Genomic DNA, 23,535 nt, shown 5'->3' with positions numbered 1-23,535 from the left:
ATTCATCTCTGATGCCTGGTCCTAAGGTTAACAACACAAATTTTCATTTCTTTCTGGGGTTCATGTAAATAATCTACTAGAGTCTAGTGTGGAAATGATCGTAACACCTCTTCCTAACATACAGCGAGCGAGTGAACTCTGGTGAATGGAACGCACAAAATTGTCCAGATATACTACGACTGATGTCGCTCTCTCTATTACATAGAGAGAGTGGTATTGATTTATATCTCTTACTGTCAGCACCTTCATTGGGAAAAAAAATGAAACTGATGTGTCTTGTCTGATGTTCGCTTGTTTGCATCAAGTCCAGTTAGGAAGAGGTATGACACAATTTCCATGTCCATTTCACAAAGCTCACTGAAATGAGCACAAACTACAGCGTGGAATGAAAAATCAGAGCTAGAAGCTAAGAGCTAAGAGCTTGTTGCAGGAACTGAAGGTTCTTTCAACCGAGATTTTAAAAAGTATTTAAGCATTAGGGAGCTTTTAATCTATTAAAAGAAGGCTTAGCACTGCAAACATTTCAGATTATACATTCAGTGCTTGTCTGAAAAAGCCAGTTGACACCGGAGAATAGCTTGGGGTTTATGTGGAGCAATGTCTGTTTGACTTTTTAGTATTTCAAGGACACTGCGTTCTCCGACATGTTTGACCATCGAGACACGCCTCTTAGCTTAGGAGTACTGAATCTTCAAGTTGCAGGGGGAATTGAACTAGAGGAACCGGTGAGGGTGGGGCTGAAACTTTCAGAAACCTCTCTGGTGATTGTTGTTCTTTTCGCAACAAGTGTGGAAAACTCTGGTAGCCACAGCGCCCTCGAGTAACGCTGCTGTGTTCACTCTAAGAGCGACACAGCAACAGGCTACAAGTCATTGTCAGCATTGTAGCTCAAGTCATCAAACATTTCCTGCTCCAGGAAATTCTGAATTGTACTGTGTGGAAAATGGAGAGGGATGTGAAATTGTTCTGAAACTGTTATTCTTCTTTTTTACACCCAAAACCCTCTGAGGAAACCCTTTATACACACACACATACACACACACACCGCTGTGTCTGACCTGAGTGGATGAAGCTGTTGACGTGCTCCACCACCAGCTCGCAGCACAGGCCGATGGCGTGTTTGAAGTTCGCAGCCGCCACGTCCCAGTAGGAGTGGTCGCCGTGGCTACGCTGCAGCCACAGGGCCATCACAGGAAGCAGCAGCTGGATGACGGAGAAGATGGCGAACCCCGGACCTGGAGGTGAGGAGACACAGTTAGACTGTGAGGGTTTATTTGGACAACAGCTGGGGATCGGATGCTTGTTTTGGGTTTTTTTTCCCCTTCAGTCTGGTCTTCAGCATGTGAGGCACAAGATCATTTGGATTGAGGTCATGTGACTGGTTTGGCCATTCAAGAATATTCTACTGTTTGGCTTTAAAAACTCCTTGGTTACCTTGTTTTTATATCTAGGATCACTGTCCTTGTCCATGGTATAAAAATGGCTATGCACCCTACTCTGTTTGCCTAATGTGGATGTGAACACACTGTCTGTGTGTTACCTGGCACATTGATGACCTCTCTGAGCAGATTGAAGAGCAGCTCCAGGGTTGGAGGTTGGTGTTGGCGAGGACAGTTTGACACCGCTGCTGTGAGCTGCTCCAGTAACAAAATCCACACCTGGATCAGACCTGCAGGACAGAATACAGCAACACTTAGCTGAGGTTAGAGAGAGAGAGTTAGAGGGGAGCGGAGAGGATCAACAAGTACAACGACAGAGAAGAACTGATGAGACAAACACTTTACCTGTGTCATCATCAAACTCCTGCAGGACACAGTCCATCCCGTCCTCGGTGCTGATGGAGCGTTCCTGTGATCTCATTGGCAGGCTGGCGAGCCGCGCCCCCAGGAACACCGGCTTGGACTGCATCTTGTAGATCTTTGCCAGCAGCTGTAAATCAAATGCTTCATTAAGTCACAGAGAAGAAAGGGAACAAATACCTGCACATATGCTCCTGTTGCCTGCGGCTACTCAATAAATCAACGTATCCTCATACAACGGCTCGTTTGATATCTTACAAATCATTATACCTGATTTTTTGTGTGTTTTCCTACAAATGTCCAGAAACACCTGATGCATGTGTCAATTTCTGCTCGTTACTTGCGTACAGTCTTTTCAAAATATTCACAGGAAACAACTTGGCTAGGATTATGCAACAAAACTACCTAGTTAGGTTTAGGAAAAGATCGTGGTTTATTGGGACTGTCTTGAGAAGAAAATGTGTTATTGATGTAATTTCTTAGTGCAACATTTAAATATATGTAGCACTGGCAGCTAATTTCAAAGGAGAACATACTAGCTGTAGCATTGTTGTTGGAGAAGCCAGTATTTCAACTTAGCATGTTTCTTTTATCTCTGATGACATATCATGGCCATTTTACGATTTATTACAGTAAAAATATTACATATTGGTCCTTTAAGGCACAAAGGATCCCCTGATCGGGACCGTTTAATTTTGAATTTGAAACTCTTGCTTTAAGAATGCAACAGGAAAAAATACTTAACTTACATTTGCTACACTAATTATCTCATAAACCTAATAAGAAGTCCCTACCTGTGAACATTTGCGGAGGTAGTCGAGGGCAGGCAGGCAGAGGTCAGTGGAGCTGAAACCAGACGCATGGACACAGTCTCCAATCTCCCTATAGTCCACCTCTCCTGCACACAAACAGACAATCACACAGAGAAAACGATAATTTGGTAAAAAAATAAAAATAAAAGTTTTTTACTGTGCAAGGCAAGTCTTTGATTTTTGTATATGATGAAAAATGTGGAGAATTGTAAAATCATCATTGTAAAAGTAATGAAGTGAAAAAATATCATGTACAAGTGAGACCAACCTAAGCCTTTCACGAACTTCATGAGGCACATGATGTAGTCAGTGGCAGCATTGGCAAAAACTTGGATGTTGTCAGTGTTGATGAAAGCCTCAAAAACATCGAACACCGGAGCCTGGGACTTCCCTAGAGGAGAGGACGCAAGGGAGGGAGGGAAGGACAGAAGGAGGGGAAGAGGAAAGAAAGAGGTGATGAAGAGAGGATGGGAAAGAAAGAAGGAAGCAATGAAATAAAGATGAAGAATAAATTAATATTAGATGATAAACTTCAGGTATTTTTTAAATTAAATGTGTTTGTTGGTTTGGAGCAGAGGCTGTCAGACGTACCCATGGAGTATTCTCCCACCAGGTAGTCTTTGGTGTCGGTCTTGCTGCTGTGGACGGTCCTCAGGGCACTGAACAGAGGCCTCCATCCTGACAGGATCTGAGGAGAACACATCTCCACCAGCTCGCCTATCGATGTTATCACCTGCAGGGCGACAAACAGAGAGGCATCTTAAAATAAACAGGTGCTACATGTAACGCTTCAGACCGATGTTAAAATGTGACACTGAGATCGTTCTTCACCTGGTCCTGTACGTCCTCATCACACAGCTCCAGCTGCATGATGTGCTCGAAGGGTCTGAACAGCGCCTCGTTGAAGTGGAAGTGTGGAAGCTCCGCCCAGCTCGTCAGCACCTCCGTCAGGACGTCATGGATGAAGGAAACGGCCTTCTGGGACACGTGGCGCTCTTTGTGACACGCCGCCTGGGAGAAGAGGAAACGTTTACTGTGTCAGCAGTGAGCTTTAACTATATTAGTCTGCAGTAATATGATGAACCCTTTAAGATGGCTCTGTGCGCATGGCGGCCTGTCGCAGAAGCAGCTCTCCCTTTGGTTTTAAGACAGGCTGACGTTCCCTACCTCCACCAGATGAGGGGCCACCACGCTCCAGGCCCTCATCATGTGGAGCAGAGGTCGGTTCTTGTTCCTGACGATCCTCAGCATGCCCTCGCCCAGACGGAAGAGATGGAGAGCGCTGCGTCGGTCCATCGTCGACTTTGCTTCTCCTACAGACACACAGAGGGGACATTAAGACTCTGATTTGGCTTTATTCATGTCACTATAATATTAATTTACTAAATGTGAGGTAATGTAATCAGAAACCCAATGAGGGATTTTGTGTTTGTAAATCAGTAATTAGTAAATTCAAATTGCCTCCAAAGAAGAGAAACTTCTTGATTTTAGATGGATTACTATTTTGGTTTAATCAAGTTATGGTCACTTTAGCAGAAGTGATGAATTCATTCAGTTCATTAGATACATTTTAGAGCTGTCAAAGTGAATGCGTTAACACAAATTGGTTTTAATGCCACTCATTTTTTTAACGCAACTTGCAATTTTTAGGTTGTAGCGGGTTCAGCTTTAAAGCTAGAGTGGAGATACTGGTATCATATGAAACTAGAATAACTAAGGAAAAACTGGCATGGCCATTTTCAAAGGGGTCCCTTGACCTCTGACCTCAAGATATGTGAATGAAAATGGGTTCCATGGTCAAGTCAAAAAAGACTTTAAGGTTATTGGTGAAGAATAAGGTTATAGTTATGAGTTAAGGAATGAGTGTATTCATTGAAGCAATAAGGTAAAGGTGTGTGTGTGTGTGTGTGTGTGTGTGTGTGTACCTGGCATCGCCAGTGAATAGTCTCCAGTCTCAGTAACAGAGTCGAACAGCTGAGACTGAGAAGCTTTCCTGAGCTGCTGCAAGAAGCCGACCAGACCAACCAGGTTCAGCTTGGTAGCTGCCTCTTCAAACAACCTGGAACACACACACAGATACACACATAAATGGGTGTAAGACAACGTTTTTTAAAAAATATTTACAATGAAATTATTATTTTAAAAGTTTGGATTATTACTTTAGATTTAAACATAACAATTAGAAAAGTACAACCAAAGAGCTAATAGAAGAATGGCCAAGCGTCAGGGAGAAAAAATAAATAAAAGAAGAAGCCTCTTAAGTATATATGATCGTTAAAATAACAAAAAGTACATAATACTGACATAGATTTGTATTAAACGTTCCTAAAAGTAACAGGAGAACTCATCTTTGATGAATATTCACAGGAAATAATCTGCTCAAAATTCATCCAAATCACTCGTTTTACATAAACTTCCTGCAGTTATTTTGTTCACTGTTTGAGTTAATCGTACAGTTCATCAGTTGTTCTGTATTGTTATTGTTATGCATTGAATATAATATGAAACATCCATAAAATATGTCAGGGGTCATCAGTTTACTCAATGATAGAAAAGGGTTCCCTTAAGAAAAAAGGTTGGAAACCACTGGTATTACATCAAATGACCCCAAATCATTAGAAGATCACAGATATGATGAAATGGCTGTTGTAGAAACTGATTTAGTGAATATTCAGAGTGCAGAGGAACAAAGCTTTAAGGCTGAAAAGCAGTGGCGTTGCCCTTTAAGCTCACTGTTTTTGGGACAGCCCTGTGCAGAGGGGAGTATTTACTATGTTTTGGCACCACTTTCAGCTTGTAAATGTGTTCAGTCCATCTGCTGCAGAAGATCAGAGGGAACATTTTTTTTTTTTTTTTTTATTCACTCCTAAAAGCAGCCTAGATAACGGGTGACATAAGAGATGATCCTTGAAATGAACACAGTTTATTCTCTGGTTGTGCCAAAATTTAATAAGTCCAGAACTGTTGGCACGCACCTCATACACGCACACACATCTGTATTTCTATACTTGGGCTCTAAACTAAACCTGATTCCTAAAACTTAAAAACACTCTAGAAGCTCTGTGCTGCTGCTGCCATCTTGTGGCCACAGCGTCGTCTCCTGCTGAGCGCCAAATGTCAGTGAATTTACCTGCCAAAACAAACCACATCTCACTAAGAGATACCCGTCATGCTGGCTGATAATTTAACAAGGTGATAACAAGGAAGCAACAGATGTTTCATCGGGCTGTTGCACTTTAATTATAAACTGAACTGAGGGAGTTGGTGGCTTTCATTTTTCATAGTCTACATACTAAGCATCCTTTTATTGATACACACTTTGTCTAAGATGTATTGAGACAGGCTGTTAGGTTGCGGGTAAATATAACTGTTGTTATGCTATTCGTTCTTTATGTATGTTTTGTGTTTTATTCTCGAAGGCAATCTCGAAGATTTTTATTTAAATAAATGTCTGTTAAATCACTATTTATAGCCAAATGAGGTAACACAATGGTGACTGAGCCTACTGATCCTGATGAAAGTATTGCAATATTTATTGGGGCTGTCAAAGTTAATGCGATAATAACGCAAATTTGTTTTAACGCCACTAATATCTTTAACGCATTAACACAACTTGCGATTTTTAGGTTGTAGTGGGCTCAGAAGCTAGAGTGAAGATAAAGGGCATCATATGAAAACCTAATGAATCCATTGGTACCAACCACTAGCTCGTCCCGAAGGAGGTTAACAATTAACAATTAAAAGGAGAAATACACCTAAAATGTCTGCTGTAAAATCTAAAACATGTAATTTGCCTATAATGTCTGTAATAGATCTGCTACCAATGATTATCTCCATCACTGATTAATATACCAATTCTTTTTCCCATTAGTTGATTTAGTCAAATGTCAAAAAATGTCTTGCAAACATGACATTTTTGCCAAATTTGACAACAATAAAATGCATTTTCTATATATCTTAGAAAGAAATATTATATGTTATAAAGACAATGATATTTTTGTTGATAATGCGATATAGACTTTGATGAGATGAGCTTTATAATGGGACTAAAAATAAAATATATATATTTGTGAACCACAGCTTAAATAAATGATGATTGTGATTATAGAGATAAATGTGTGGTGTATTGTGATATCTGAGCTCTACCTGTCAGCCTGTGTTGACAGCGTACACACAGCCTTGGCAGCGCTGGTCCCAGTCATCAGGCTGCCGCCCCTCAGGTCCAGACCTCGGCCTCGGCTGCTCTCCCTCAGCAGCTCCTGGATGGACAGAGGCTGGATGACCGGCTGGCTCAGGCCCAGCTCCGAGGCCTCCGGGCTGGGCTCGCAGCTCAACTCCATCCCCAGGTCCACGCCGACGCTCTGCTGGCTCTGCTGGGTGATGGTGGTCAGAGAGGACGGCTGCAAGGATCCGTCGCTGAAGTGGGTGTGCTCCAATGAGCTGATGTATTCGGTCACCCTGAGAGACAAAGAGTGAAATGAGGTGAAGGAGGTGAAACAGAAAAGTTAAGAAGTGAATGTACACGTATTGTATTAGCACAGTATCTCCAGAATTACATCTTCTAAAGAGCTTTTACAACTTTTTGTTTGAAATTAATCAAATGGGGTTTTCAAAAACATTTAATGTCCCAAATTACAATCTTTTGTATTTTTTAAAGCCTATAGGAAAACGTTGCTTCTATAAAAATCAGAATAGGGGATTCTAACGATCTTCAAGCATCCCTAGAGTTTTTAGAAATTTAGTTAAATATAATTGGAAATTGGAAAGTAATAAAAAAATGATTCCAATCGCATACGTTTTTGTTTGTAGAAGAATTAGATGGGTAGCAGCGAGCTGCGTACCACACTGGGGAGCATCATCTGACACACACTGAATTTAAGTAATCAGAGGCCAAAACAGATAAGCTGGCCAGTGTGTGTGTGTGTGTGTGCATGTGTGCATGTGTGTGTGTGTGTGTACCTGAAGACATGAGGCCAGCAGTCGTGGTTGTGGCTGCCCATCTCCAGTCCCACGTTCAGGATGGCGTCCATACACAACACATGAGCCGTATGCAGGCGAACTCCCTGAGGACGACCGATCTGCTCCAGACGCTGTTCAACGCGCTGCTTCACTGGACACACACACACATACACACACAAATGTATAACCAGATATTAGACATACACACATGAGAACACAGGATACATCTTGAATAGAACAAACTAGAGCTGTCAAAGCGTGATTGCGATTTTTAAGTTGTAGCGGGCTCAGTTTTAAAGCTAGAGTGAAGATACTGATATCATATGAAACTACAAAAACTAAGAGAAACTGTCATGGCCATTTTCAAAGGGGTCCCTTGACCTCTGACACTCTGGCACTAAAGACCTGTGTATCACTCGTAGCACCTTTTAGGGAGTTCTGGACCAGAGTCTCCTCAAGGATTAATGCTACCGGCTTAAAATTTTAATATTAATAAAACATGCCATTATTCAAAATTCTCTTTTGGTTATAAAATGAGGAAACAATCATTCAGGTCTTTTTTTGTTTGAGCTGTTCGCTCTCGATCATTTGTGCAAACTGTTTTGTTTGTGTGTGTTTCTGTGTATGAGCGTGCATGTGTGTGTACTCATCAGCTACTAGTTGGTCTTGTAACATACTGTATCTCTTCATAGTGCGTGTGTGTGTTTGTGTGTGTGTGTGCTCTCGGTACCTTGTGTGATGGCGTCGCCCATCTCTCCCACCTCCTTCTCCTCCTTCTCTTCCTGCACACATGAGGCTGCAGCCATCTGGGCTAAAGCTGAGGCACAGTTGGCAGCCACACCTGAAAGACACACACACACACACACACACACATATATATACACACAAACACACACAGTGTAAAGACAAGCTAATGAGTTTCATTCATCTCTCATCTTAAAAATTACACCACAGCACAGTGAAAATGTGACCTTTACTCTTGATTCTCATCCATGCTTTGACTCCACTGATAAGACACATCGCAGATTTAGACCATAGACTGTATATAAAGATGGACAATGCGTCTCCTCTTCTTCCCACTGTACAAGGCTTAATGAAAGAGGCTGGGACACGGTCTTGAGCTATGGGGTATGACACATGGGGACTGTAACTGGAGGTGCGATGTACAGCAGACGGCACTAGGAATAAAGGGATGGTGTCCACTCAGGTGCACTTTGGGTACGCTCGGCCTGGCAGAACTTTTTGGGTACGCTCGAATAGATGGCGGCGGATACACAATAAAGCGTTTTTAAATAGAAAGCATTTGATTACAGTATTTATTAAAGATCTTTTCAATAATTGCAGAATTGTAATTCTCATCCATAAAGTAGGCTACTGACACCCTCCCTGTGGACGCCTCAGTGAAACGAATCAATCATCTTCATGTTCTGTGATCGTGTTGTACCCCAATGATACGACGTGTGACATCTCCTCTTTCAACCCTCATTGCCACTGTACAAAAGTGAAGCCAAACGACGAGCTTTCCTAACCTTGACCATTTTTTTTTTACAGTCTATGATTAAAAGATGTCTGAATTTTCTTCTCCTTATGGTGTATTTAAATTCTAACTGGCAGTAAAACGCTGTACCCTCCCTCCCTTCATACTGTCCTCTCTCCACAGCTGAGGTTCTACACCATGTGTTCATTCATATTCACGAGTTCTTCTGTGCTGATAATTTCAGTCAGGTTTCATGCCCGGTTGGGGATGTTGTAAAAATGTATTTCCCCTGATATTCTCTCTCTAAAATCTGCAGTTAACCGTCTGTATGAAAACCTTAACGCTTCTGTTTAACCTCCAGTGGAGCTGCTGAGTGTCCAACAGGTTCAGCTTGTTACCGGGCAGCTGTCACTTCAGGATCGCTCAGCAAGAAACGCTCAGCAAAACCCTCCCTGGATTTTAAAACAAATATATAAACACCAGTGGGCAACTCTGGGGTCTGAGAAGTGAAGCAAATGCTGAAGTGCCTTAAACTTGCATTCTTTCTAACAGCCAGAAGGGGGCGACTCCTCTGGTTGCAAAAAGAAGTCTGATTGTATAGAAGTCTATGAGAAAATGAGCCTACTTCACACTTGATTTATTACCTCAGTAAACATTGTAAACATGAGTTTATGGTCTCAATCGCTAGTTTCAAGTCTTCTTCAATACAGCATGATGTTCATCTAGTAAATTATGGACCCATTTAGAGTCAAATAGACCATAAAGCAGGGTAGGGCGTGGCTACCTTGTGATTGAGAGATCACTACCACGGAGTTGTCCGTGTTTTCGTCTTACAACTTTAACCCTTTCACAGTGTGTTTTCAGTTCATGAAAGTTAATTATAACCTTTTCAGGTCGCCTAAAAATGTCTTATTCAGTGTTCGGTTGTACTTAGCTCCACCCTCTCGTATCACTCCAAACCAATGGGTGACATCACGTTGACTACGTCCACTTCTTATATACAGTCTATGATATACACCGCATAAGCCATAGATATGTCATTATATACTGTATATGTTAGCATTTACGCTATACGTGTTTTAAAATCTGACCAGTATTATCGTATATGCCTCACAATGGCAGCCATAATGTTCAGTTTGCCACCATCCATCCTACCCAGTTGACTGTTAAAGCAACAATCAGCAGGCTGAAATGTTCATTTAATTTTTGTTTAATACAATATTTATCTATACTAAGCTATATGGCCAGCTGCCCCCAAACAAGACAATTCCACATGAAATGTTCTCTGTTATTTTTCAGAACTAAAGTATTTAAAAGAGCAATTATCTATCTCATCTTATCGCTTTGTATTTGCATTTGTATCTCCATAACAACGGTTAAAGATATATTGCAATAAGTTCAGGTTGATCTAACTTCTTTCATATAATCAAAATAGAGTTGAGTGATGTTCTGCATGTTTGCACTCTGCAAACTTCATGTTACAACTGTTAAAAAAGGCCGTGCTCGTGGTCTGGTGGGGTTCGACGGACTGAGTTTGATCCCATGCTTGATTTCAGACGAGATATGTGATGTGTCAAAACCAGACTGCTGCCGTTTGCACTCCATCTGTGTGATCGTTAAAGTATTTTACTGTGACTTGGTAAGCTGCCAATAGATGGTATTGAAGGTAAAAGCCCTGTTCAGCCTCACAGCTCCTCTCAATTATTCTGACTAATTAGAGCTCTGCTCGGGTTGAAGTCGGATGGCGCTACGCTTGCTCAATCTTGTGACAGCTCCTACACTCTGGCCCTCTTCACTCCATCTCCATTATGCATCCGTGTGCAGGGTTAGCTATATACATGTATATAGGGCCATCCCAGACCAGTTAGTGTGGAGTCAAAGTGGACAATAAAACCTTCTGACAGCAAGTCTGCCCCGGTGCAGACTTCTTATTCATCCACTACTGCTGGATAATGTAGGAAACATCATATAAATGTATGTACGGTCTGGTCTTTACTTTACTTTACAGTTGCTGCCGATTATTTCATGGATCTTATGCAATTACAGGAAGGCAAGGCAATATTTCACAGTCATATATTATATTTTGGGGAGTCGTATCAATTGGAAGCTTTGAGTGGCTGTTTAGCTGCTGAAAATAAGTGGTGCAACTGAAAGCACACACACGCCTCGAATTCAATTTAGACTTGGATCTGTTCCAGCTCCTGGGCTGCTGCTGCGTATGTGATCCTGACCTTTGACCTCTCTGTGTTGAGGGGAAGTAGAACAGAGGGGTTCCCTGCAGGGATGAGTGATGTACTGTATCTCGGTTTTTCTTATTAATCCAGACACATGAGACAAATGTTTCACCCACCCAGGGCGCAGCTGAGCGCAGCGGCTTTGCGTAGGCCGTCTAAACTCAGACAGATGGTGTCTCTCTCCCTCTGGCTCTGCTCTTTGACTCCCTCTGCTCCCAGGATGAACGCGAGGCCCTTGGAGCTGCCCGCCATGCGGCCCGTCAGCGGCGTGGACAGCACGTCGATCAGGTTCTTCCACACGCCGGTGAGGATGAAGCGGGAGAACACAGCGCCTGAAAAACACACAAATGCTCAACTGAGGGGGTGTCGAAGAGTAGGGAGAGAATACATTAAGATGAATGTTGAAAACAACAGGATACTAATTTGACATCCGTTAAAGGGGACATATCATGATCATTTTCAGGTTCATACTTGTATTTTGGGTTTCACCTAGAACATGTTTACATGCTTTAATGTTCAAAAAACACATTATTTTTCTCCTCCTGTCTGTCTGAATATACCTGTATTCACTCTGTGTCTGAAACGCTTCGTTTGAGCATCTGTCTCTTTAAGAGAAAAAGTCCAGACTGCTCTGATTGGCTTGTGAGAAAAATATGGCGCACCTTTGCAAAGGTAGTTCTCAAGATGTGGGCGATATATTCTAACGAGCCTGCATGTGACATAGGAAGGGGAGCCAAATCTGAATGGCTTGTTGAATCACATGTTTTCTGATCCAGGCAGCCCACAAAAAACTGACTGGGTTTGTGGGTTGGTATTCACTCCAGATACCCAAATGTATGAGCACAAGCACTGAAAAAGGGAGTTTTTCACGATATGTCCCCTTTAAGATTATATCAACGAAGCGAAGCAGTTTAAGTCTGTGACTGAGTTTTTATACAGCAAGTGGCTAGATAAGTATAACTGATTCTGCTGCCAAGTCAAACACACACAAAAAGATAAGATACTGTCATCAGGTGTGACTCAGCAGCGGTTGCTATGGCAATTCAGGCCAATCCTTTGTCCTCCAGGGAAATACAGAAGGAGAGCAGGTGGTCCCTGACTCATTTTCTCCATCTCTCTCTCTCTCTCCTGATCTTTTCCCCCTGATCCTTTTTGTTTTTCTTTCCGCTCATTTCTTGCTGTTCAGCCTCTTTTCTTTCTCAGTGCGCTTACACCAAGACAGAGTCAGCGGCCTAACAATTGTTCGTATTTTTTCAATGCTTTAATATTTTTTTAAATATGTAGTCACATTCACCAATTGGCCTTTTTGTTCTTTATTTCAAAGTGATGATTTGATTGGATGGAGCAGCAGTGCAGCAGATAATGAAATCCAAATTAAAAAAAGTTTGATCTCGCAAGAAAATCAGAGAGTATTTTAAACATCAATATCACAGTCGATCATGTTCACTGAATTGTTAGAAGCCAAAATCGTGATAACGACTTATATGTGATTAATTGTGCAACTATAGATCACAATAAAAGGATTTAGTTTCAACTGTAAAGTCCTTAATATGTTATTTACCTGGCTTGGTGCTCCAGGTTTTCTGGATATATTTCACTATATAGTCCACTGGAGGATATAAAGCACCCCACTATCCATCTTTTCATCTGTTATGGCTTTGCTGATCTGTGGCCTCTAATTTTCAAGGCACCACAGACTATATGGTGAGAGCACTTGACCGTGCAGCGCTGTAGTGGGATGCTTCGCCTTTCAGCACAGAGCCAGCGCAGCGTTTTCAACTGATTAACACGGCAGCAGTTCAGCAGCAGTTCCAGGGTGAGTGAACCCTATTTATTTAGAAGTGTTGAACCGGGCCGAATTAAATTCTCCTCTGGGCATTTACTCCAACACTACTACAATCATGACAAATCTTTAAGGTTTTGACCTGCAATAAAACACTACTGCTGACTAAAGAGAAATTAAATGTTCATTACTTTCTCAATCTCACTCCTTTCTAGGGCTCCAACTAATGGAGGCTGAAGGACAAAAAAAACCCGAAAACCCTCATTCTATTATAGACTAATTCACTGAGTAAATGGGTGAATGCATCGATCAAATAACATGTGTCATATTTCGGAGGTTTTGGGGCAGTTTTGTGATAACGGGCTACTGACCTGCCATCACAGTGTCACTGCCAGCCTTGTCACAGCTGAGTGGTGATTTGTTGGACGCCCTCCGGATCAGCTGACCTCCAATCGCACTGCTGCCCAGACCGTCAATATCTGAGAGAGGAGGAGGAGGAGAGAGGGAACATAAAGATGGGTTAATTAGGTCAATTGTTGTGTCCATTACAGTGGATGTCTGTGTTCTTAATCAGCTGGGAATCTGCCACATCCAGAGTCCGTTGAGTAAACTTTTGACCAACACTGATGTCTGATTATTTTAGTTTTGTGTAAATACTGGTAATTTGGGGTCATTTTTTAAAATATGTACAAGGATTCCTAGGTTTTTCACATCATTTTAGTTGCTTTTTAATTTCTCTTCAAGGTAAAAACAATGACAGAGGCTAAGGTGGAAATTATAGTGAGAGCTTTGATTTGAAGACTTTGAAGAACTTTGCTCAGTTGGTCAACTTGAGTCAAAATGTCCCACATGGAAAGGAGTACATTCTTTGGTCATATGAGGATTCCAGTCAATTCTAGCCCAATGAGAATACGCCATGCAGTATGTTAGGTTATGTGGAGACCAGCCGGACACACAAATGGCTGTGTGATGCATGTGTACCAAGCCCCCCAGGAAAAGAGCCGGGCTTTGAAGCAAATTTTCATAGTGGATGCGGAAAATTGCAGGATGATTCGGGTAATTTTATACTCAGAAGTCTCCAGCTCTAACGCTGTATCCAGTTCTCCTTATACATCCGTGGTGTGTACCTGTCAGCATGGTGATGAGCGGCAGCGTGTGGTCCTCTGGTGAGCCCCAGTACCCGGCCTCGCCGAGCAGGTTGCGCTCTAAAACCTGGTGGAAGAGCTCCTCGATCCAGGCCTGAGAGAGAACCACGAGGACTCCGCTGCTCTGGATCAGACGCACAAACTCCTTCTGCAAAAACACACATCAAAATCCATTCTACTCTGGCTTGGGGACAGATACACAAAGTCTGCAAATACACCACATTTTATTCTATTTCCAATATATTCTCGTATTTTCCTCCACGCCAGAAGAAGGGCCTGACTCCTCTACTTCTACTCTGCTATTCCAGGCCTTTCTGTTTCAACTTACGCTTCTCTACTTTAGTTTTTTCTTCTACTTTAATCAGTTGAGGTGGGAAAAGTATGCAGATATTTTACTAAACTCAACAATGAGCAAATACTCCATTAGAAACCCCGTCATAGTTTTGTGTAGTTGTCCTGCTCACCAGGCTGAGGATGGGCACGAGCGCTCGCCGTCTGTAGTAGTCGCAGCAGCAGAGTTTGAGGTTGAGCAGAAGGGCGTAGTACGACACCAGGTAGAGGCCGTCTGCGTTCATCAGAGACTGACAGCTCAGAGTGTCACCTGACTCGAAGCCTGGAGAGTGGATCCCACCTGGAGAGAGACGGATTTTTATTTTTATTTTTAAAACTCTTTAACATTTGCAGCATTATTACATTATTGAACAGTAAAAACAGCAAGAGAAACACACCAACATCAAAAATGAAACACCAGCATGTTGTCAGTATTTGTTAAATGCACCACACGCCCCTAAAAACATCCAAATTGTTGGTCAGTTTAGAACAAATCCACCCGGATGTGTGCATCAACTGTCTGCAGTGATATGGTTCCTAATACGACTCCTTCTTGTCTTTCATATCAAATAAAGAGGAAAATAAAGTAAGGAAGAAGAAAGGGGGGAGAAAAAAACGTGAGAACTTTCCTATATTTTCTTGGCTGCAAAATACGTACAGTACAATATATAAAACTTGCCCCAACTGAAGATTTAACACACACGATTCCTTTATTTTACCATTTTCTCAGTTGTGGAAGAAGTACTCAGAAACTTAAAAATCTTACTTCAGTAAAAGTATAAACTATTAGAATCTAAATATACATAAAGTATCAAAAGTAAAAGTACTTATTATTATGCAGAATGGCCCATTTCAGAATAATATATATTATATTATTATTGGATTAATTGATACATTACTGTATAAATCACATTAATATTGCAGCTGGTTATAGTGTGGCACATTTTAAATAACTGTTAATCTACAATAATAAATCATAATTTATTATTTGATTCAGATTATTAACACAAAATATAAATCTGTAAAGCAACTAAAGCTGTCAGATAAATGTAGTGGAGTAAAAAGTACTTATTTCCCTCTGAGATTTAGTGGAGTAAACGTATAAAGTAGCAGAAAATGGAAATAAAATATATAATTTATAAATAGTAAACCTCAAATTACCTCAAATTTGTACTTGTACTAAAGTGCAATACTTGAGTTAATGTACTACTTAGTTACATTACATCACTGCATTTTCTGTAAGTCTATACGTGTTGTAAAGGATCGTATTGTTAAAGAAAGATGGGAGAAAGACAAGGGAAACAGGTAGAGGGATGATAGCGAAAGAGGGAGGTAGACGACAGAGATGAAGGTGAAGAGAGAAGATAGGGATATAGAGATGGAAAGAAGGAGGGAGAGGAGAAAAGATAAAGAGGGATAGAGGAGGAAATGAAAGAGAAAGGGAGATGAGGACAGAGAGAGGGGGAGCGTGAGAGGAGGAGGAAGAGGAAGAGGAGGGAGCGATGTTGAAGGACAATAGGAAAGTTAGTAAACAAGCGATGGGGTGAAACATGGAGAGAGAGAGACGGGCAGAGAGAGGACAGAAAGAGACCGAAGGTGAGAGGAGACGGTGAGATATTATCTGTTAGCTGATGAGAAGTCAAGTGTTTTAATCAGAAACTCACTCTGGGGATTTGCAGCCGCGGCCAAATTCATTAAGTCACTTAATCTTATAGTTTAATTTGATTCATCATTTTGCTCTGCTGATGTGAAAACTCCCAGCAGGCTCGCTGCTTTTACACATGGGTTATGAGTCGTGCCTCAAAGTCAAAACGTTTTATTAAAAATGCTCTAAAGTGATGAACTGAATATAGAGTAGCTACAGTATATACACATTCAGACTACGTTTAAAATAGTAATTTTCTTTAAATCCTTGTGCACGTAAATTAGTTTATTTACACTTGTGAATTCTTATCATAACCAACTTTAATCATTTCACCTCCTAAGAGAATGCCTGCAGTAAGATATTTACATTTTATTTTATTGTTCACTTTATATTACTGAATATGCCAGAGTGTCCCCACAGTGTGATGTATTTCAGATTTCTTGTTCAGTCAGTGAGTGTTTCATTCTGGCACTCAGCCAACAGCAGAGACTTGTGAGGCCAGAGCTGATTAATAAAAGAAGAAGCTGCTGCACAGATCACTCCACCTTCAGCAAATACCCTCTGTTTGTTTGACAAACACGCACGCACGCACCGAGTCTATGCACCTCCCAGGTCTCAAACATGACTAGAGATATCAAGTCATATCAACACATTAAATCAACCCTCTCTCACCTATGTAGGACGAAATCTGCCAAAATAAAAAATAAATACATAAATAAATGACTCAATAAATAAATAAATGAATAAATATGTCATTAAATGTAGCAAAAAAATATTAAAAATAAATATAGCCATTAATTAATTGATAAAATGTGATATAAATTGATATTTCTGTTTTAATTTGCTTATTAATTAATTAATTTATCTTTGTATTAATTATCTTATTTATTTACTTACTGTTTCTTCTACAGAAATAAATACATTTGGGGAAATAAATGAGGGGGTGAAATGCAAAATGAAAATTTGGAATAAATAAATACATGCATAAATACATGAAGAAAAACAAAAAAATTAAATAAATGCAAAAATAAATAAAAGGGGAAATTAAATAGAAGCGTAAATAAATAAAGGAATTAATACAAAGATAAAAATGAATGGCTACATTTATTTTTAATATAAATGAATAAATAAATATTGATTTATCAAGTCATTCATTTATTTATTGATTTATTTTTGTCAGGTTTCTTCCTCAACACTCACCAGCCTGCAGTCCGGAGCAGAAGGAGGAGGAGAAGTTCTGCAGCGACATGTCCACGTCAGTGGCGGTGGCCAACCCCAGCAGCCGGGGCAGCAGCGCTGCGAGCGACTGGACGAACAGCCTGGCGCTCTGCTGGTCGGCCTCCTGGTTGCGGAGCAGTTTGAGGGACAGGGCGGCGGTGCGGAGGGAGCGGTGGCCCGGGCAGTCCCGGGGGGTCTGCTGCTCCTCGTCAGCCAGCGAGACGTTGTCAGAGCCGATGTCGGACACGTCGGAGCGGCCCGAGTCTTTCTCGGCAGCCATGGAGTACTGGTCACATGAGTCAAACTCTGTCCGCGACAAGTCCTGCTCCTCCATACTGATGGACCAACAGGTAGATCAGTTAAATCAGTTTCATATTGTTGATATATATCAGGGCATACTGTCAGAAATTAGGTTGATTTCCTACTTTCAGGCAGCCACTGGTTTGAGAAGGCATTTTGTCACAGTGAACAACTTTGATTCATTTATTTATCTACTTAAAGTAATAAATCATTGTGTGATAATGCAGCTGTAAGCACTTTTTTTTAAAAAGGTATATAGTATACCTTTAAAAAAAAAAAGGTGCTTACAGCACTGTAGCATTGTCGGTTGCTGTTTGTAAACTTGTGACATTCAAAGTTGGCCCACACGTACCTGAAGTTGCTCTCGCTGTATCGTGACCCTCCTTGGTGGTGCGTTCTGGCCCTGGACTCCACAGACAGGAAGTTGGTGATGTCGGGGTAGACGAGGCCGTGACTTCGCTGCACCACATCTGGAGGAACCACAGCTCCCCGCTCTCCTCCACCACCTCCGCCTCCGCCTCCGCCTCCTCTTTCTTTCTCTCCTCTTCCCTCGACCTCCCTCGCACCTCCTCCCTCCTCCCACTGGCTCCCCTGGTTCGCCTCCAGGCTCGGCTCACCTTTGGTCTCCTCCTGGCCGCCACAGGATGAAGGCGAGGGGATCCGTGCCTCCTCCCCACACTCTTCAGGAGTCTCCCCGAGTCTCCCTGGCTCCCCCACCTCCAGATCCACGGTGGTTTGGCCCGTTTCCGTGGTGATGCTGATGCTGATGTCAGGGCTGCGCTCGGTGGGCCCGGCGATGGCCACGTTGGAGGAGGAAGAGCTGGGGTCCCAGGGAGCCTGCTCAGAGGACAGGATGTGTCTCTGCCACCTGAAATCGGCCTCGTTGATCTCCATGGACTCACGCGTCGACTCTGTCCCGTCTTTCAGATCGTCCAGTCGTCTGAGGAGGAGCCGAGCCTGAGAAACAGCTGCTATGTTACTGTTTTATACTTCAAACCACATATCCAAATTCAAACTCTGGCTCCCTGAGATGCTATCAGTAAGTAAAGGGGCATCTCATTAGGGCTGAACCCAAATATCAGTCTATTCTACTCGGTTATTAGTTCGTTGAGTAGGTAATTGATTTTCAATTTTGGTATCCGGATAGTCGTTGTTGTTGTCGTTGAAGGCTGCAATACACAGGCGGGCACTGCCGGGATCGGCGGTGCGTATAATGCACAGAGACAGCAGCCTCAAAACACTGCTGTTTAGGGGGAGAGGGACCATAAACGTGACTTTGAGGTACGTCTACACTTGCACACACAGAAGGATGAGGAGAGGAGATGATGCTTGGCGCCATTTAGGGGGAGAGGGCCCGCAAGACGCTGAGCGCGGCCAGAAGCGTGTGTTTGCTATCCACAGGAGGTGTAAAAACAGCACTCTTGGACTCATCACGACACATTTTTGTTCGAAAAAGCATGTGTAGGGGGTAAGATTGCGTAACAGAGGAATTGTGCTGCTTTATTGGGGAGCCCGTGCTGCCTACTAACCGGTCGCGCTCGTTGTTTATTACTACCGAAACTCCAGAATCCTTAACCATACCAGTCCATAACCCTGTCTATGGCAAGTCCTACAACTTCATTTATTTCGTCTAAGTGCAGTACTGAATCACTGGAGTACCCCTCTTCTTAATGTTTTTTGGGCATCCTGTCTCAGTAGCGTACCTGCTCAGACTGGATGCCGCGGCCCTGCGACAGTTCGTCCAGCGCCCCGAGGAGAGCGCAGGCACAGGAGACCGAAGAGTAACACGCCTCGATGCCTCCCTTCATACAGGCCTCGGTCATCCCGTCCATCACTCTTCAGAAGGAAGCAGAAACACACAAACATACATCATTTCTTAACCACTTTGCTGCCTTCATTCATTAAAAATCAGCGAGGAGTTCACTTTGGTTAATTATTGAATTACTTTGTGAAACATTGTGCTTTAAGAGCATATGCTAACATTATACGTCAAAGTTATACTGTTAAATTTGTTTTAACAGCAATAATTTCTTTAAGGCAACTTGTGATTTTTAGGTTGTAGCGGGCTCAGTTTTAAAGATAGAGTAAAGATACTGGTATGATATGAAACTAGAAAAACCTAAAGAATCAATTGGTACCAACCATGTCATGCTAGCTCGTCAACAAGGTTAAATAACGCTCCAAACGTACAATACATTTTGGCGAGGAAAAACCAGCATGACCATTTTCAAAGGGGTCCCTTGACCTCTGACCTCCAGATATGTGAATGAAAATGCTTTCTTTGGGTACCCACGAGTCTCTCCTTTACAGACATGCCCACTTTATGATAATCACATGCAGTTTTGGGGCAAGTCATAGTCAAGTCAGCACACTGACACACTGACAGCTGTTGTTGCCTGTTGGGCTTGAGCTTGCCATGTTATGATTTGAGCATATTTTTAATGCTAAATGCAGTACCTGTGAGGGTTTCTGGACAATATTTGTCATTGTTTTGTGTTGGTAATTGATTTCCAATAATAAATATATACATACATTTGCATAAAGCAGCATGTTTATCTACTCCCATGTTGATAAGAGTATTAAATACTTGACATATCTCCCTTTAAGGTACATTTTGAACAGATAAAAAAATTATCGGATTAACTATGGACTCACGATTTATTATTTTAATCAATTGACAGCCCTAGTTATGACATGATGCTATTCAGAAAGCTCAACTGCATATAGTAACATTCTGCTAATAGTTTCTAACTGTCCAACAACTCAACCAAGAGAGAGGCGTTACTAACAGTTTTAGCAGGTCCAGGTGGGACTTCCTCTTTGAGAAGGAGCGCTTCCTGGTTTCAGGCTCCGCCACGCACGGACCGGCCAGGTCGTACAGCCGCTGGGGACTGCCCAGAATCTAACACACACAGAGAAATAGATTGCAACATAATGAATTACTTACTTATGCTTTAGTGAAGTGGAAAGAAAATCAATGACTGCCTGAAGGTAGAAAAATCAATCTGAAAAAAATTATAATGTGCTTTTGGAGAAAAGGTCAGCAATAACGCCTCCTCCTCCTCCTCCCACCTCCTTCATGATGCGGATGGCCTCGGTGCGGTGCTGAGGAGGCGGGTACAGCAGGATCCTGTGGTAGAGCGACTGCAGCACCGGCTTCATCGACTCCACGCAGCTCACCAGGCGCACCAGCTCCGCCGCGATGTAGCACACGGTCCGCACTACCGGTGCGATCCTGGCGGGGGCGCTGGAGGAACAGCCGGACCCTCTGCCTTGATCGGATACCCCGGAAGAGTCCACCTCCTGGCTGATTCCTGGCAGAGGAAGACAAGAAGGGACATGAAGCAGAAAATCCTGTTGATAAAACGTCTTCTCCTCACAGTTAGAACCAGAAAGAAGTCTATAGACCTGAGCCGGAAAACCTGAAATCAACTTCACCTATCATTATCTGTAGTAATACAAAAGTTTCCTGCTAAAGGAGATTCCCACAGTTTTGAAGATGACACCATCAAGCTGACTGCTGGCAGGAAGGTAAACAATTAAATATGGTCTTTGTTTCCAAACTCTGGATTTCTTAAAGGAGCAGTGTGTAACATTTCAGGGGATCTATTGGCAGAAATGGAATATATTATTCATAACTATGTTTTCATTAGTGTATAATCACCTGAAATTAAGAATCGTGTTTTCGTTAGATTAGAATGAGCCGTTTATATCTACATAGGGAGCGGGTCCTCTTCACGGAGTCCACCATGTTTCTACAGTAACCCAGAACGGACAAACCAAACACTGGCTGTAGAGAGAACCTTTTGCGTTTTTACGTAACCTGAAGGCCACCGTAGTTCTCCGACACACTTGTGAAACTGCGGTAACGTGAGCCACACACCGCTAAACCCTGCTATCACCAGCCGGGGTCTAACTTTCGTTGCTCCTAAAGTAGTGTTATCATAGTGAGGATGGCCTCTGAGCGAGGCGAATGGTGTTACCATGGTTTTGCGCTGTACCTTTAAGACGAAAAACACAACCACTTTCTGACTTCTTTGTTCAAAATGGACAGAGACTGTGAACCTGTTTAATTATTTAACCTCTAACCTTTAATTAGGTTAAATTGGCTTGTTCCAAAGCAGAAACTACAATGTTGACACGAGTCTTAGTACCTGCAACTGCTTATATCTTTACAATCTTTGACTTGGCTCTAGTAGGATAAAAGGCTGGCCGATCAGCGCCACAACAGCACAAGCATCGGAATGATAAAGGACACTTTAAATCTTACAATTGAACATTAAACACAAACTTTTAAACTGTCAAAATGTGTTTCTTTCGTGATGTCTGAAATACGGACGCCCCAGTGATTAAATCCAGTTACCTAGACTGAGTCGGTCTGAGAGACGGTCTGGCGCCCCCGAGTAGCCGTGGTGGGAAGCGATTGTTTTGTCGTTGACAGGATTTCCCATGATCGCCACGAGGGACGGACACAGCTGCTTCCTGGGTGGAGGAATATCAGAGGTTTTTAGGATTATAAATACATTAGAGTGTTTTAACCTACAAAAAAGGTGAGTTGAGGGATTAATAAAGACACAAAAAGTAGGTATGACATAAAACACAACATTATTGAAGAAATCTAGTAGAAGTAAAAGGCTCCCAAAAATGTAACGTAAAGCATCTCCTAAACATTTTAATTAGATCATTGTCACCATTTCATACATATATAGGATTATAGAGGAGTTACATGTCTTACCATACAAGGTCGGTGAAACCTCTGGACAGGTGCATTGTGGGAGGACAGCTGCTGAGCATGGAGAGGACGCATTCCAGGTAGAGGAGCTGCAGGAGCTGGTTATCACTGATTCAGGGGAACAAATTACACAAAAGACTTTATTCTTTTTAAAGAGGTTTACATAAAACTAACCAGCACTAACAGTGATAGTCAGAGCAGAGTGTTAATTATTGTTCCTGTACAGCAGCTAACCAACACAGTCTGTTGACACCTTGATCAGCGAGGGTTTTTGTTTCTTTAAATGTTGGTCTGCCATACAGCCAATTCTAATCAAATCCCTCTGAGGTAACTGAGACTCCTAGAGATATGTGAAGCTACAATACTACAACAACAGAAGAAAGAATATTACATCAAGTAATACAAAAAACTGCAGTGTTACCTGTCCACTGACTCCAGTTTTTCACAGAAAACTGTCAGAACCGTCACCACATCTTCACACAGAGCCTGGCTGGTAGGAGAAATATCTGCAAACACACAACAAAGGCCTTTACACACCGGGTTTGTGATCAATAAACGACAAGAAGATGCAAAATACTCGCCTGCGAATGTTATATGTCTAGGGCTTTTACTGTGAAAGGTCAGAACAGAAAGAGTGGATCTGGTCTGCGCTGCCTTTGTCAAGGTTGAAATGAGTAATAAAGTTTGCCTCAATTTTGTTTTGTAAATATAGGCGCAACTCAACGTGATTGGTTGAGGTCTTTATTTCGTGGTGTGAAAGCTCAGAAAATCGTCCTTGTTCCATAAAAAAGTAAGCCGCTTTTCACCGTGTAATACTTTCTGTGAGAAAGTTAGGGCTGACCCTGACCAATGAAATTCTTAGTCGACTAACACTCATATGATTTTGTCGACTTATTGATTGGTTCGACAGATCTTTAAAGCTGAGTTTCTCCTCATAGAATCAAATAAAAGCACCACTTTAAATCTTGTGTTTACGCGTACATTTCTTGGAAAACAGTCATTCAGCATGAAAAAAATGCTCGGAAAAATCAACGAAAGCCTAAACGACCGATTAGTAATATCAAATAATAATCTACTAAAAGAGAGCAGCCCTAGTGAAAG

At 42.0% G+C, this 23,535-nt stretch overlaps 1 protein-coding gene across 1 annotated transcript in view; it reads right to left on the bottom strand.

Annotated features, from left to right (window-relative positions):
- The window catches only part of arfgef3 (ARFGEF family member 3), a 58,265-nt gene that overhangs the window by 11,385 nt on the left and 23,345 nt on the right, over positions 1-23,535 (bottom strand). Inside the window, exons 9-32 of the mRNA XM_037782825.1 lie at positions 22,856-22,940; positions 22,438-22,542; positions 22,066-22,184; positions 20,775-21,016; positions 20,492-20,604; positions 19,406-19,538; positions 18,055-18,659; positions 17,385-17,737; positions 14,674-14,840; positions 14,192-14,357; positions 13,436-13,543; positions 11,398-11,613; positions 8,301-8,411; positions 7,571-7,721; positions 6,758-7,069; positions 4,537-4,670; positions 3,779-3,924; positions 3,443-3,622; positions 3,203-3,344; positions 2,880-3,002; positions 2,594-2,697; positions 1,785-1,929; positions 1,541-1,669; positions 1,059-1,235 (exon numbers count right to left, since the gene is read on the bottom strand). Of these exons, the coding sequence (XP_037638753.1) occupies positions 1,059-1,235; positions 1,541-1,669; positions 1,785-1,929; positions 2,594-2,697; positions 2,880-3,002; positions 3,203-3,344; positions 3,443-3,622; positions 3,779-3,924; positions 4,537-4,670; positions 6,758-7,069; positions 7,571-7,721; positions 8,301-8,411; positions 11,398-11,613; positions 13,436-13,543; positions 14,192-14,357; positions 14,674-14,840; positions 17,385-17,737; positions 18,055-18,659; positions 19,406-19,538; positions 20,492-20,604; positions 20,775-21,016; positions 22,066-22,184; positions 22,438-22,542; positions 22,856-22,940 (4,266 nt within the window). The remainder of the gene's footprint in view (positions 1-1,058; positions 1,236-1,540; positions 1,670-1,784; positions 1,930-2,593; positions 2,698-2,879; positions 3,003-3,202; positions 3,345-3,442; positions 3,623-3,778; positions 3,925-4,536; positions 4,671-6,757; positions 7,070-7,570; positions 7,722-8,300; positions 8,412-11,397; positions 11,614-13,435; positions 13,544-14,191; positions 14,358-14,673; positions 14,841-17,384; positions 17,738-18,054; positions 18,660-19,405; positions 19,539-20,491; positions 20,605-20,774; positions 21,017-22,065; positions 22,185-22,437; positions 22,543-22,855; positions 22,941-23,535) is intronic.

The sequence above is a fragment of the Sebastes umbrosus genome, chromosome 10 (assembly GCF_015220745.1).
Source record: "Sebastes umbrosus isolate fSebUmb1 chromosome 10, fSebUmb1.pri, whole genome shotgun sequence".
NCBI classification, from domain to species: Eukaryota; Metazoa; Chordata; class Actinopteri; order Perciformes; family Sebastidae; genus Sebastes; species Sebastes umbrosus.
This window is presented reverse-complemented; position numbering and strand designations above follow the sequence as displayed.